Here is a 16,805-nt window from a genome sequence, read left to right on the forward strand (position 1 = left end):
AACCTGCAATAGCAAGTATCAAAGAAACAGACAGTAAGCAGGTTTCCAGCATTAACATTTTCCTTCTTTTAGGAGAAAAACACAGACAAGAAAAACATCTCAGACTCTGAGTACTAGTTTCATAAAGACTTCCCCATGCAAATATGTACCTTCAGGTACTCTCTTTCTGTGGCATTTCCTCCTGTTCTTGTGAATTAATTCACCCTATCTTTTTGAATTACAGTCCAGAAGGCTAACAATCTTTCATTTAATATAGATAATCTGGGTGAATTAGTCAGAATTAGAACTAGAATTCAGCATTTCACTTCTGAGTTAGATCCCCAAGCTGCATGCCCTGTAGCCCTGACTGTAACTTCAAAGTATTTTGCTGGATATCAGTCTTAAAGCTGTTGTTCAACCCTCCCACAGGATCCCATCAACCTTTCTGACCATGAGCCCTAGCATGGTCAGCCGGTGAAGAATTTTATTACAGAAGGTTAAAAGTAAGTTAACTAATAAATGGGCCAAAATAACTCAAAAAGTAAAAGCTTAATATTAGAGAGCTATGATTAACATTAAAGACAGAATGTATTTTATTCAAAGACACAAAATAATGTTCTTAAGATCTTTTTAATGAGTTATTTTAAAAACTATTTTGTACTGTTATTTAAAAAAAAGTAGCAAATCCATGAATCATGGTAAATTTATTTAAGATCATTCAGTACATCACAAAGTTAAGAAATATTTTTAAAATTCACTAATTGATTGTGGTAATTAGATGCTAATGATATAAAGCAAACTGACCATGAAAATTGAGGACAAAGAATCCTCCTGTTGAAAAATCACTGTGAAATTTGAGGAGGACTTGATTGGTGGAACTGTAAGCTGTTTCCAGAGCTGTGTTCCCACTGAAAACTCCCAGCTGAGGCGAATTATGGTCAGGACCATCCCTAGGAAAAGAAACAAAAAAAATAAATTGAAGAAATACTGTATTTAACATTTACATTATCAGTTTCTTTTCTTTGGGGAGCAGGTTAAATTTTTGACAAAAATGTTTGTCCTAATGATTAAAAATGAATTTGTTTTCTTTTTCATTTCTAGCAACACAGAATACTCTTTTTAACTTCAAAGCCTAATATTTTTGAGAGACTAGGAGTATTTTACAATAGCTTTTATATTTCCACAGGCAAGAAATTTATTGGCTGACTGAAATTTTCTCTGTCTGTTCCTGCCAAAGATTGTTATGTACACAGCAGCTGAAAAAAAGAATCTAGAAAACTCTTCTAATCTTTTCATATTTCTAACATTTTTGACCCAGGTCCTACAAGCCCTTACTCATGACTAAGACAGAGGTGTGGAAGTTGCAAGTTACTCTTGCCATTTAAATTCATTCTAAAGACTCAAAGGTATCTCCTAAGAAAAAAAAAAAAAGGAAAAAAAGTTTTCTCTTTCTGAACAGTAGGATAGACACCCGAAGAGAAATATACTCCAGTAACGTCAGGCTGCATTAATTTTCAATATCATCATATAGAACATTCAGGCCTGACCAGGCAGAATAAATAAACAAACAAAAAACCCCTGCTTTTATCACTGAAAAAATGTTTTGAGCTCTGCAATGCTTATTCCTGGTCTTTTTGTATTTTACATATAATGAATCTAAACTGAATAAAAAAGCTTTTGTGATATGTATTTTAGAAGGCTGGAGATTATCTAGAAGCTTGCTGAAAACTGTTAGCTTTTGACTTTCACTGTCTTTAAATCAGAGGGATATTTGTTCACCTCAGCTGTATTGTTAAAAAGCCAAGCATTAACTAATATTTGTCTATCTCAAACCTATCAAGATAATCTGTTCATAAAAAGAAAGATCCACAGTATGGATTATGATTCAAGTTTTAGAAGAATGTGTGTCATGTACATAAATTGTACATACAACTTGTAAAAATGTAATTTAAATTAATTATTCTTCTCTTGTACAGTTTTTCAGGATTATTCGGGCTTCCAATTTCTACTCTTGTATTAGTGACAACAAGAATAAATAAACTATGGGTGACTTGGCATAAAAATGTATTTTGTTCTTCCTACTGCCTTGAAAACAAGAGTGAAGGTTATGAATATTGAATAGGAACTTGATAATTTACTTAGGTTTTCATTTTAAATGTCTGATTCCCAGAGGAAAAAACCAAAGGCAAACCAAAAAGCTTTACTATTAAGATTTGACTTTTTATACAGAAGTGAATGGCATATACATGAATGACTTAAAATTACACTAAACAGCCTCCTCCCAGCAAATGCAGGAGCTGACCATTGCTAATACCTCAGAAAATAACTCTAAAGAGAGCATGTTTGTAATTCACGGATGATTGGGAACTGAGAGAAATAAGCTGTAAAACAGTTGTTTTAAAATCTTTATGAAAAGAATATAACAGTTCAGGAATTCAGCACATACTTCAGCCAAACAAGTTCAAACGCTGACACAATTTTAGGACTTAATTGCTTAGGCAAAAAGGGAAGTCATAGATACAGTCGGATCTTTACCAGTGAAGGTTTTTGGTTTTATTTAACAGGCCAGAGAGGACAACCTATGATGCATTTTAGACTTGGATTTATAGGTAATGCAAATACCAGACGTAGCCAAACAGCAGTTCATAAACAGTTATGCATCTCTATAAACTGACTGGGTTTTCCCTGTATTACATGGACTTTAGTATTGCTGTCTGGAAAAGACTCACCCCAGACAGCAATAGGTACAGGAATAGTGGACTAGGTGGGAGATGGGAGCAGCTGACTCACACAGGAGTAAGTTACATCCTATATTCTGTGCAAACTGTCCTTTTGCTGAACTGTCTGTAGCATGTATGAGAGCTAAGTCACTTTGCACATTATATGGGGTAAGGACCAGGTTTAGCCATAGATGAGAAAGTACGTAACAACTTCAGCATCATCGATGCCTGCTCTTGAGTGCAGTAAATTCTTATGCAAGAATTTAGACAGCCCTGACACCTCTTCCTCCAGCTGAGGACACAAAGTTGAGATGGGTTTGGGTGGTAAGAAATACAAGTTCAGAGAAGGGGAACATATGTTAAGAAGCTTAAAGACATAGAGGTACAAGGGCTAAAATCCTGGCTTCAGAAATACAGAGAGCGTGTCTATCAGCCATATTAAGATATTAAGAAAATTTAATAAAATCTTAATTAATGCCTAAATTAGTTAATGCCTAAAGATGTCAAAAAGGTTTGCTACAACTAACATATTGCCTCATGTTTGTGGAACACGTAATTAAACATAGTGCAGATCGTTACATCACTTTGACCTTACATGGCCTCACTTAGAAAACAGAGAGCTCAAAGAAGATCTGATTGATAGCTGAGTTAGAGTTTCAAAGTAATTTTGGAACAATATTCTTAAAGAGGTCAGACAGTGACAGATAATATTTTTTTTTTTCATAGAATCATAGAACTTGTTTTATGCTGTTCTTCAGCACATATGACAACCTAAAGAGCAATACTAAGCAAAAGCTGTAGCTTGGGACAGTAAGATCTGATAAATCAATCAGAAAAAAAATCACTTTTGTTTTGAAAAAATTGCATACCAAACTGCAATGTAGTCATTCACAGGTTCAGTCTGGAGTAAGGTAAAGTTGATATAAATCCCATGGCCTGGAGGTACAATAATTAACCAAGTACAGTCCTTGGAATTTGGGTATTCATCTGGAAATCCTGGGGAATAAACTGTACCATTCTGAGCAGTCACATTATAGCCACAAGGAGCTGAAAAGAAAACAAATGAAAAATTAGTAAGAGAAACATACTTTTTCATGTTACAAATGGAATATCAAAATGCTCCCAAATTCTAAAAGCTCCACAGGACAAGACACTCTAGGTCTTAAAGACAGCATTTTTCCTTGGTTGGTTTCTTCTCAGAGACAGAAAGTATTGAAACTCCTAAGAAATAGTTCATCCTGATGTCTTTCAGATTTCATCTCTTTAAATCCATCCAAATCTACTGGGAAATATTGCTTTTATACAGAATTCTTGAAACTAAGCACACATTTCAAAAGAGGCACCTTTTGCTTGCATTCAACATTGAGAAACAAATAAACAAGCAAACAAAGTTTGCATGTTTCCCTACAGCTGAACCCTAACTGAACTGGAACACAATTCTAGGGGAAAAGAAAAAAAAAAAAAAAAAAAAAAGGCTGACTGTTCTTTCACTACCCCAAACCCAACCACTGTACTTTATTTCTGACAGTTTTTAGCCATGTTTAATGATACTTCAATTGCAGTTTGTATGCTGATTATTCTTATGACAAGTAAAATGGAGATAGGGACACAAATTAGCATACACTTGCTGAATGAAATATGTGGGCAAATCAATGCCATGAAAAGGTGGTTGAGTAATTCAAGGGTAGCAAATACGTAATAATGTGCTCTCTTTTGAGTCTCAGTTTGGGGGAATTGACTGATTATGGATGCAAGCATGGATCTGAGTAGACATATGGCCATTAGTGCAAACTAATGAGTCTCACTCATTGGAGTGAGACCTTAACCTCATCTGTGGGTACTCAGCCTAGCTCTGGAACTTCTCTCATTAGCTCTTACCATAAAACTTATGTTATTATTGTCAGGGTTCCTGCAACTCCTTCAGACCCTCTTCATTTCTTTTTCACCTTTCAACAAGTGATGGAAAAGGAAAAGGGAAAATGAAAAAGGAGAAAGGAAAAGGGAAAAGGGAAGAAGGACTGAGAAATGCAGAAGGATGTCACATTTCCCATGTGAAAAATGTGCAGCTATATCATTGGGGTAGAAAGATCATCTGGCTAGCCCTTTTTGGATGAACTGTTTTAGTAATCACTGGATTTATAGGACAGGTTAAGGAGGCTTTAACCACTTCACTTTCTTCATCCATATCAGTACTACCTAATATGATGCATTTAGCACATCTTCACATCTTAGAACAGAATGGCATCTGCTCCTGAACTACAACTCCTTAGTGCCCAACAAAAAGGAAACAAGCTAAGGAAAATGAAGAGTTGGTTTTATCTGTCTGAATTCTGGTTGCATGTACATGCCAAGGGCAGCTGGTAATGCCTATCAGCTCTGATGGTTCTATGATGAAAATGCGACTTGAGCCCATTTTCTCCTGTTCCCTAATCCCCTACATTTATGCCATGGTCAGGTTGCCTGGTCTCAGAAATCTAGTCTGTTCTCTCAACAGTACTCCATGTTTACGGCTAAAAGACTGCTTTGACAATATGCTTACTACATTGAAATACACTTTCTGAGACTAATATAGTGACAAGTGGAAAATCCTTTAAGTTCTACTTAAGATCTAGGATTTTTCTGATAGAAGTTTTATACTTAAACATATTTTGAGTTTATGATATTTTTTACAGATTTATTAATGTTGTCAACGATTGCATATATTTTTTATTTTGCCTCCATTATTCTCTAATACTCTACAAAGAATGCAGATGATTGATTGTATCTCAGTAAAGATAGTCTAATTCCTCTTATATCATTGTTAGCCATGACAGATCAATAAATTGTTTCAGAAAAAAAATAGTGTCACAGATAACAAAACTCTAATAGAATAAGCAATACACACAGCTGATACTAGGCTTTCTCCAGAGATCCTTAAAGATCACAGGAGACAGAAAATTAAACAGAAATAACAGGCTATATTTCACACAAGACAAAAATAGCTTTAGTTTGAATAAACAAATCACTCTAAATTAATGAAGTTGTTATATTGCAGAGAAGCTTGTATTGTGAAAGTTCATATTATAAACCTGAAACTCATCTACCTCAAGGACAACATCAGTTATGAACCTGGGGATGCCCATCTTCAGCCCCATGATACAAGAAGTTTAACCATGTCATCCTTTCATCACAGAGCATAAAGCCAACAAATCTGTCTTCTGAATGGGAACAGAACTATGTAGACCAGAGGCTTAGTTTACTAGCTTAAGACAGACAACTGAATGACCTAACGGGTGCTAGACAGCCATACACCACAGAACTCAGATGACTTAGGGGAAGAATCCAGAAAAAAAATCCTGAAGTTCTAGCCATAGTGCTCTAAGTGGCAACCACCAGTCTTACAATTATAAAAAAAAAAAAAAAAAAAATTGCCCATGAAATCTCAGAGAGTTTCAAATTTTTAACAAATCATTATAAAAAAATGAATATATTTGCAAAGTGCTGTTTTGCTGGGGCAGGGCAGAGGTGTTTGAATCCATTCTGCTGTTGGCAAGTACCTGCAGTTTAGCTAAACATTACAGGCACACTCATATTCTCTCGTATGATCTGATAAACCCTGTGATTTGTTTTCAAAACACTAACACAGATCTTCAGTGAGATTCCTTAGAAGGGCAAGCTTCCAGCCTCAACACTACCATTTCCCAGCTTTTTTTTATTATTGTTTTCCCTGTCTACTGATGACCCTGATATTACTCAAGAGGCAAAAACTCAAACCAACCCAAATGAAACAATAAACCCACAATATTTCTTTAGCATAAAGGGAGGGAACTCTACAAGTAAACTGGAAAAATTCTATCAGTTTAGGACTTCTAGCAATTTGACATCTCCTACTGTCTTCCTAGGTTCAAATGTTTAGAAGAAACAGCACTATCAGGAGCCACCTAGTCTAACTGTTCTTATCTTCCCCCAGGTCCCAGGATTTTTTCCTATTAATTAAATTGGAAGTTTCTCTAGGAAGAAAAATATATAATTTTATTTTTTTTATATAATATATAAAATTTGAACATAGTAGATCAAGTGGCTAAAAATATCAAACTATGATTATACAGAACATAGAAGTGGGGCAATTTTTAATGCCAGTAGACAAACAAAATACACTGCTTCATATTTTTGAGAGACCTGCACTATGGTAATTCCCTTAGTCCATATGAGAAGCTTGAAAGGGTACTGAACATTTACTATAAATCCGAAGAAATCATGAAATACAGAAAATATATGGAAAGGATAAAAAGCCCTTAACAAGTAAAACCTTAGCCATGTAGCCCAGTAAATACAGTTATGCACTGCTAATAACAGTCCATAGACTTTGTGTTAAGCTTACAAAACTGGCCACAGGCTCTGTCAGGTTTTTTATGGACTTGTTCCGGCAGTCTGGAGACTTGTTTTAACTTGTAATTATCTAATGATCGTCAGGTAACTACTTACTACTTCATTTTAGCTTTGTACAACTGTGTGATGTAACACGATATCATATATATATGTATATATAATTCTGAATAAAAGAGAGTGATAACAAATAGGTTTTCTCTATAGAATGAACTTCTTGTAGCCCTTCTCCCAGACTGAGACCATTCACCTTAAGACATATACATACTGGAAGAGTGAGTGTACACCAGAGAAAGGGGTAGATATTAGATGTTTGTCTGTATATCATTCTAGCATTACCTGATTTAAAATATTAGTAACACTGTAACTGTACTAATAATAATCCTTTGATTAGACTGTTAAGATTTTCTTTGGAATAACATTGAAGCCTTGGCTTTGCATCTATGGCATGTTCCTTTTGCCCATACCTATATCCTGAGTGTAACAGACTGGTGAGGATTCAAACAACCTATCTCATAACATGGATGCAACAAATTCTTACCAATATATTTCGGCAACAGTGAAAAAGCAAGAACATCTACAGATAATAATAGCAGAGACACTGTCATGATGATTTTCTTACTTGAAGGGAACAAACAGAGAAATACCAGGTGTTTTCAACATTCTTGAATCACAGACCTATTTTCCACATCTTACACACAAATATTCATAAACCTTTTTTTTATTAATCATTTATGGGTGACATATTCATTGCCAGATTTCCATGGGACAACTGCACAGACAACCCAATGTATTCCTCTGAAGCAGCGTCAACTTTCTTTTGTGAGACACTACCAGATCTCTTATTTCTCTCAGCCTTCTGAAGTATGTGCAATCTTCTGTAGAAATGGTTTGATCTGAAATTCTAAGAATACTGGCCATAGCTCGAAAATTGATTGAATTCTTCCATTGATTTTGCTCTCAGACCAACTGCCAAATTCCAATGATCAGAGACCTTATAGCCATTTGTTTTCCTTATTGCAAAAACATTTATATATCGTAATAATTCTTTCAGCAGTGCTAGACTGAGCTTTAATGTACAGAAATGAATTTTTGACAAAGCAAGTAGTGTGCTACCTGACAGACTGAGAAAACTCTGCAAGCTCAGTCAAAACACTAAGAAACCTGCTCTTTAGTCAGAAATCATAGCTATAAATGTACACAACTGCACACACAATGGAGATGCATGCATCCAGGCCTCAGCTGTGCTGAGCTGTGCAATGTAGATGCCTCTGGGCAGGCTTGGAAGGTAGGATTCACATCCAAAGGAATGAGGACAAATGTACATTCTCAATTGCAGCCATGTTAGTAACAGAGAACAGAGGAATTATTTCCTTGAGTTAGGAATGAAGATAAAACTACTAAATTAAAACTAACTGGATGGGGGGACAGGGAGAAGAAAGAATGACTTCATGTCATTATAAACTAGGTATTATTTTCTCTTCCTGCATGTTGATTCAAACAGAACAAATTGTTTACACGCATTTCATCTAAGAAAACATAGAAAACGATAATTTGTACTACAAAAATCTAATCTACTCCTAACATAGACATCATGTGTCTTCAATATTCTTTTAGGAAACTTGTTTCTCTAGGGACTAAAAAGGAATGAGAGATAAAAAGATACAAGGCTGCTATGCCCTTTGGTGCTGTATCTATTTCACTACTCAGGAATATTATATATTATTTTGAAGTCCTTTTACAACTCCAAAGTTGTCTTCATTTTGTGTTAGATCAGAAAAAAACATACTCTCCCCAAACCAAATAGCTGTTTTTAATCACTATCAAACTAGAGGAAACCCAGTGATGTTCTCACATGTAAGGTGAAAGCATTTAAACAGACATTTAATCTCTTTTAGAGTTAAAAAATACATCTGGATATAAAGCAAATTTGTTTTTTCTCTATGATTTAATTGTCATGGAAGGTAATCCAACAAATTTATGATATACTTAAGAAGTCCTAGATATAGAATACTTATTTGTGTTTTCCTTTAAGAACTCTGATTGCTAACTGAAACTAGTATTACAGTGTACCAGTTTATCACTTGAATCCATTTATCTTTAATCACATTTTCATCAGAAGAGATATATTCAAATCTTGCCCACAGCTTAACTGAATATTATTTTTAATCAGAAACAATATATCATTGGAAGTTAGAGAGGTATTGAATAACTTTTTCTGAAATTTTCATAAAAGTATGCAAAATAGCCTCATTCCTCAAAAAAATAAAAATCAAGCTGATAAACTGATGTAGTTTTATAAACACGTATCAATAATGTATCATATAGTAAAAACATCTGAATAACTTAAAATTCCTTTTTGCAACTTTTACCCAGTCTCATGTTCCTAGTTATTGTATCTATATAGATGCCACACTTAGCTTGAAGTGCCATTTTGTGTTTGTTGTGCCTTTAAGATGTATCATATACAGACTGCTGCTAAACTAATTGAATGTTAACTTTTTTCAGTTGAAACCTCTTAGTTGTGTAATACATAGGTCTACGTTCTAACACAACACTGCTATTCCTTTGTAATTAATATTTTTAAATTATTAAAATAAATTATTAAACCATTAATGAGGATTTTTGAAGACATTCTTTCTTTAGCTAAGAACTTTCATTCAAAGCTTAATTAGTAAGAAAAGAGGGACCATAAGTCACTGCAGATACATGACCACAAAAAATTGCTGTGGAAGAAATCAAAATCAGGCTAAGGCATCTGACACAAACAGCTTAACCTAGGATTAGGAAGAAAGGAAGATGTGTATGATTGATATAAAAACAAAAAGTGTTGAACTTTGAAATTAGGTGCCTAGTTAGTGTTAAAGATTCTGCTTGACAGACCCTGAACATAAAATTTCCCAGGCTTTGGAAGGGTCCTACTGAAGTGTTAATGCTGAAGTGCTGTAATGCTAGCTAGCAAAGACACTCTGGGTAGCTGCTTCTGTTGCTTTTATTCGGAAAAAGAAATTAACTTCTCTGGATGTTCCAAAACCAGAAAAATCCCACACAGCATTATTTTAATAGGAAAAGGTGAAGCAGCTTATTAAACATGAAGAAAAGCCTTTAATTTCATGACATAAAAAAACAGAGCTCTTTATTACAGGCCAGGATAACGGAACAGAATGACCTGTGATACTGATTCCAGTTCTTATCAAGTGAGGAACTTAGAAGATTATTTCTCAAAGGTGAATGACGTAATGGTTACCTTTCTTATCCATCCTCTCAGTTTAATTTATACACTTTATTCTTCTCATTTCTGATTTACCGCTACAAAAAGGATCCCCAAAATACATGCTGTAAAAGACCAACATTTCAAGATAAATTCTCCATGTTTATCTTGTTAAGATATCAGTAGGATTACCCCAAATGCCAACAGTTTAATAATAAAAAATAGTAATGAAAAGAATTAAATATAGCTAGAAAAATCTCTAATACTAACACTACAACAACATTCAATAAACCAATACAAAATACAGTGAGTGTGGAAACAATTTTCAGAGAGAATAAGAGATTATAACTTGTCTAGAAATCTAAGAATCTAGATATCTAAGAACATATGCAAAACAATGTGTTTTCCCACTGATGCACATTTCAAATTGTATCTCAGAAATTAATATCTGCGAAAATTCATTTTAATTAGTAAACTAAAAGGATATAGGGAGTATATGGATTTGGTATCTTAAATGTCTTTATTCTAGCAATACAAAGAGTGTAGGTCAACCTTAATGGGAAGAGAGAAAAAACATACATTCTCTTATCTTCTCACGTCCTTTAAAGTATTTTCTTTCTCTATTCTTATGCAAGATAACAAGGCACATTGTAGCTGACCAGCAGAAGATATCACAATGAGTTTTAAAAACCTGTATCATCAGGCGGCAAGATTTAGAACTAAATACAGTATTATTATCATTCAGTAGAGTAAGTCATATTAATATGTAATATAAAGACTGCACAGAAGATATTTTATCAAGCAATTATTCCATAACTTCCATATGCTCTTCCGATTTGTATTTTTTTCACACACATTTTTTGAAAGTGGTGTCATTATTTCTGCACAAAATAGTCCCTATGCTTACTTGATATTCTGCTTGTAACTCTTAATGGTTCTTTTCACCCTAGCATTGTATTGTATATGGTACATATGTTAATAGTATTCTATCATCATCCTTTACACTTTTATATCACCTTTTAAAGAGTATTGTAAAACTTTACCATATGTTTAACGTGCGGAAAAATATTTCATATCTGTTTATAGTGCAGTTTTATCATGAATAACCTTGTATTTTCTTTGAAAACATTGATAATGTTGAATCCATAATCCAATCGCCTTTGAATAAAAATACTTTTTTCAAATAGTCCTTCCTCACCTTTGAAATTTTTTTAGAACTCAAAATTAATTACTTATTCATTCAAGTAATACATGGAAAAATATTTTGTATAGTGGTATAATTTTTAATTAAAAAGTCACATAGAGCTACGGATCACAGTCAATGTAAGGTCTTATGTACCTAGAACAGGACTTGTAACACATTTAAGTGCAAAATTGAAATCTCCAATCCTCCCATTCATTTACTGTCTAATTCAGGAGGTGCTTAAAGACAGCATGCTTAGGAAAAAAAGCATATAACTGGAGTACTTCAGCCCATGTTTTAGGCAGAATGAATTCTCTAAAATAAGTACAGAAGTTGGCTATAATAGTCAACAGAAAGAGATAGGTGGCCTTAATAAAATCTTACAGAGCAAGATTAGACACATGACTTAAATAGAATGTTACAGACTCTTTCAGTTAAAAGATATGGGAGATGATGGTTCACATCTTTAATCTAAATATGCCAGTGGTAAAAGAGTTGGAAAAAAAAACATCAAAAAAGGAAAAAAAAAATCATTATGCACTATAACCAATCACTTTGACAAAGATGTGATGCATTATCACATTGTATGTGTCTAAGGAAAGCATTAGCCCTACTCTCACAAAGAACTACATTTTCTCATGCCTTTCCACTCTTTTTCCTTTGGGAGGTATGGGTTTATAACAGATGCCTATATTGCCTATTGCAGTGTGGACCAATGGAGTTGCATAAGGCTCAGAAGGTGTTTCACAACACAATTTCAACTATAGTTTTCTAAAATAATATAATTATTTAATAATTACATTAATTGGTTATGCTGCTATTTCTTTTTTTAACATATTCTCCCTAAAAGAGAAATTAATAGTCCAAAATAGGTTTTAAATTATTTGCATGCATTCCTTCTTACTTAAATTGAAATATGTTTTTGCAAAATGTGTAAACTGCCTTCCAGCTATACTGATGCACCGGTTAAAACAAGAAAAAATGAAAGTCATGGGAACAGCAGCCACATCTTGATAGCCATTTAATAGTAAATGTACCCATTGACCGCACAGAAGTTACACATTCTCTCGTATGCTAGAAATTTTCTAATGCCATTTAATAGTGGAAACATCATTTTAGTACTTTTACTTCTATACTGTCATAAATGCAAACCAGCGTAAGTGCCTGGCAATAAAACTCTGTACTTTAATTTGAAAATAAAACTCATTACTCTCATTTGTTCAAATATGTACTACTTCCTAACTGAACTGCTGAAGTCAGGGGGCATGGCCTTTCTCATTCCCAATGCCAAATGTTCCGTCCAGACATTGTCTTTTTGCTTTGGCCAGTAAGGCACATTACTCCTGGCACTTGTTGGACTTCTAGAATGTCTATGCAATAGTATGATAAAATACAGTTTAAATTAAAATGAAAAAAAGAGTTAATAATTCTTGGTTTAGTAATTCCTATTCTTCTTCTTCTTCTTCTTCCACCAAGAATTGGGGTTTTGTAATTGGTTTTGTGCTTTAACACGTCTCAAATGCACAAAGATTTGTATCTGTGAAAACCTTCATCCAGAAAACTCATTTTAAACATTATTTCTCCCTTGTAAGTCCTTTGCATTCCAAGAAATATGCAATACTTTCAACCTCCTCTATATATTTACTTTACTAGATTTCTGAGCAATTTATGGTAATTTGCATGAACTATTATGGAACTAGAGCTTATATTTTATGGATTCTTGTAATACTGGATTTAAATGACAACATGAGGAAATAATACAAGCGTCCCTTCCCAAGTACATGTACAAAATACATGTTCATGCTGTAGAGCAATATAGTCAAGCTGTTAGGAGAATATCTGTCTCAGAAATAATAGGAAAATAATTTGAAATTATTATTCACAGTACTAAAATCCTCACTTGGGAAGCAAGGTATTGCAGTGCTGAAGCAAACCTTTAGTCCACCTAGTGTAGTTTTTGCTTCTGACAATGTTCAACCCTTGATGTCTAGTAAGAGGGCACAGAAGAATCCAAAGGAGAAAACACAATGTTAATCTGTCCCACTGGAAAAGTTCTTTCTAGCCTCTAGCAGTCTGTCCTGAAGCAGAATGACTGACTGACCCTTCTTTCACAGTTTTTTCATGGCTTATAACTGTAGCTCAGTTACATCATTATTAAACTCCTCGCAGCCTTTTTTGGTTTGACTAACCTAAAACCTAAAAGTTTTGTGTAGAGCAGCATCTATTCCATCTTTCAAGATCAGTATCAAATATATTGAACATACACTCTTCAGTGAAAACCTGTAGCACTATTAGTCTCATGTTATGGTGGAAATCATTTATTTCAATCTATTTTGTATCTTAGCTGGTTGATTATCTATGACACCACTTCAGTTCTACACAATGACTACCCAGTTTTGTCACAGCATCCCATACGAGACTTTGTCAAAGCCTCTAAAGGTCTAAAGGAATGTTGGAAATTTTGCTTCTGTACTTGTATTTTTTAGATGAAAGTCCAAGTAAAAGCTTTACAATGGAAATTTTATATGTTACATTGTACACTGCCCCCCTGGCCCCCAAATCAGAAAAAAAAATCACATGGAGTTTAAGATAATTTCTGGCAGCATCATGAGTTCCCATAATCAATACAACTGACAGATATTAATAGGAACAATAAATCACTGCTGAGAAACAGGAGTAATAAAATATTTATGATTTATAAAAGCACATACTATTCTGACTTTAGTTGCTTACACTATAGATTAGGATAAAGGTGCAGTTCTTCAGCAAAAGCTGCATTATATACATGCGCACAAACAAATAAACAAAAATCAGAAAGTATTGTGAGTTCTGAAGCAAAGGTACTACCAGAAAGTTACCTTCGCATCTGGGGAAATGATAGTTCCAATTTCTGTTGATTCCATGTTGGCATGTGAGAACAGGCTGACCCCTCAAAACATACCCAGGATAGCATTCAAATGATACCGACTGACCCACACTGTAATCGGAGTTGACTATATATCCGTTCAAAAAAGGAGGAGGATCAGGGCAGTTCTGTAACTCATAAGCTGGAAGAGAACAGAAGTACTTGTTATTGCTTAGTCAACACAGGAAGTAAACATTAACATAAATTCTGTAATACATTCCATAATAGGTAAACACTGGAATGCCAAACTCCAGTAGTAGAGTGATTAACACTCCATTCATCCATAGGGACCTTCCAGATCTTGACAAAGGAATGAAAGAATTAGCACTAGAGACAAAGCATAGGAAAGATCAAAATCTGGAATAGAATGAATTGCCACATACATCAGAAATTTAGAAAGGAAAGTCAAAGAAACATTGGGTGCAGGGTATGAAGATGGACTATTGTTTTAGTAGTTCATGTTGAAGCTTCAAATTAGAATATTATATAAATTATGTGTTTATTTTTAGTTAAATTTCTAGGTTCATACCTAGTGCCCAAGATCTGTGATATAACAGTTTTATAATAGGATAACATTTTTTTAAGCAAGATACACAGAATTAATTTTTCTAATAAATAAAATGGATATACTTAGTAAGTATGTCACTAAGTGATTTAATGAGTACATCAAACATTTTCATAAAATTTATTTATACTCAGTTTTAATTTAAGCCTGAAATAAAACCAACCTTGCTCTGACTGCAGCAACATTGAATCCAAAAGCTGCACACAGTAATACTAATCATTTAATTGACCATATTTAATAGGTGATCACTTTTCTGCCAAGATTCTCAAGACTAAAAATTATCACAGAATTTTTCAAATGTCTTTTTCCTACTCCAATATACAAGAAACAATACAATTAATTCCAAGTCAGAAATAGAAAAATTTTTTAGGAAAAGAGATTTTTCCATGATGCCTGAAATTAAACTATATTAAAAACGCATATATATTGAATGACCGTGTTCACAGTGTGATTTCCAAAATTTGAAAATACTTTTTTTTTTTTTTTAATGAATATGCAAGTATACTTATACAATTCATGGTGGCATAAGAACTTGAGACAACTTTTTTTCTGATAAAATTCATATACTGTTCTATATGTCAACTACTAGGAATGTTACCTCAACACAACAAAAAATGGAGTTTTGCAGCACTATGAGCACTATGTAGCAAACCAAAACATTTCAAATTGAGGATAAGCATATGTATTACTATGGTGGCTTATATTTATTTAACTGGCAATATTCCAGTTTGTTCATTACCTGCATCAGTTAAATTGTAGAATGACTTCAAAAATAAATCAGCACATATCTAATCACAGCAATTGTTTAAATGTGTTTTCATGTTTAAACACTATAGTAAGTATTCTAGTAAGGTATAATAAAGTTGTTCATTCAATAAAATTCTATGAAATACAAAATTTTCACAATCCATTTGATTTTTTTAATATATATTAAATTATGCAAAAAAATCACCTGACCAAAAAAATTGAAAGAATTCATAAAAGATTATTAAGTCAAAGATCATCAGAAAGATCCAGAAAAGTGACAGAAATCTACCAAGGAAAAAGTTCCTTCTAGATACATCTCCATATAAAAAAACTGCATTAATCATTCATCATATTTAATGTCGGGGTTTGTATTTTCAAAGACCTCAAAATACTATTCAATTAAACTTATTTAATTCATACAAAATAGTGTGATGAAAATCAGAGGGTTCTTTCATTAATAACATTTACTAAGATATGAAGATAATTTAAAACTACATGTTTCCATATTGAAGATATATTTCCTTAGATTATTTAAGTGATAAATTGTTCCATGGGAAGAAAAAAAGAAAGACAGTTTTATAAAAATGTTATGTAGATTCACTCACAAACAACTTCACATAGATAAGATAGCAAGTGACAGCCATTTAAGAAATAATTATTGAGAAGATGAATGCTCTGCTTTCTCTGAGCATTCCATTTACAGTTATGAAATACTTCTGTCAGAAGATAAGAAAGTTCAAGTAAAAGCAGTAATATCAATGTGCTTTAACATGTGCCATTAAGTCCAAGAGAGATGAAGAACATATTCTTGAACAAAACATTTTGTTATTTTTTCAAAGCTAATCATTACAATATGGACATGTTCATCCCAGAAGTATATACTTATTATTACCAATTAGATTATTTAAACAAGCCATTTCAGCAAGATTGAGGTAAATATCTAACTTAGGCGTGCTTAAGTGCTTACTTAAAGGGAAGTTTGTAGTTAATAGCTTCACTGAAGTACAGCTACTGTCAAGAGTTTTTTTAGTCATTGCTGATTACAGTCATGCTATGAAATAAATAGAAGATTTATTTTGAGAAAGCAGCCTTCTTTTCCCTAATTAATTCAGTGAATCCAGAATCCAGTG

The 16,805-nt window shown here is 33.4% G+C and overlaps 1 protein-coding gene across 1 annotated transcript in view; it reads right to left on the minus strand.

Moving 5' to 3' along the window:
• Positions 1-16,805, minus strand: part of CSMD1 (CUB and Sushi multiple domains 1) — a 1,222,061-nt gene that overhangs the window by 127,976 nt on the left and 1,077,280 nt on the right. Inside the window, exons 42-44 of the mRNA XM_075049874.1 lie at positions 14,317-14,505; positions 3,569-3,746; positions 784-929 (exon numbers count right to left, since the gene is read on the minus strand). Coding sequence (XP_074905975.1) covers positions 784-929; positions 3,569-3,746; positions 14,317-14,505 — 513 coding nt within the window. The remainder of the gene's footprint in view (positions 1-783; positions 930-3,568; positions 3,747-14,316; positions 14,506-16,805) is intronic.

This window comes from Buteo buteo, chromosome 17 (assembly GCF_964188355.1).
Source record: "Buteo buteo chromosome 17, bButBut1.hap1.1, whole genome shotgun sequence".
NCBI lineage: Eukaryota > Metazoa > Chordata > Aves > Accipitriformes > Accipitridae > Buteo > Buteo buteo.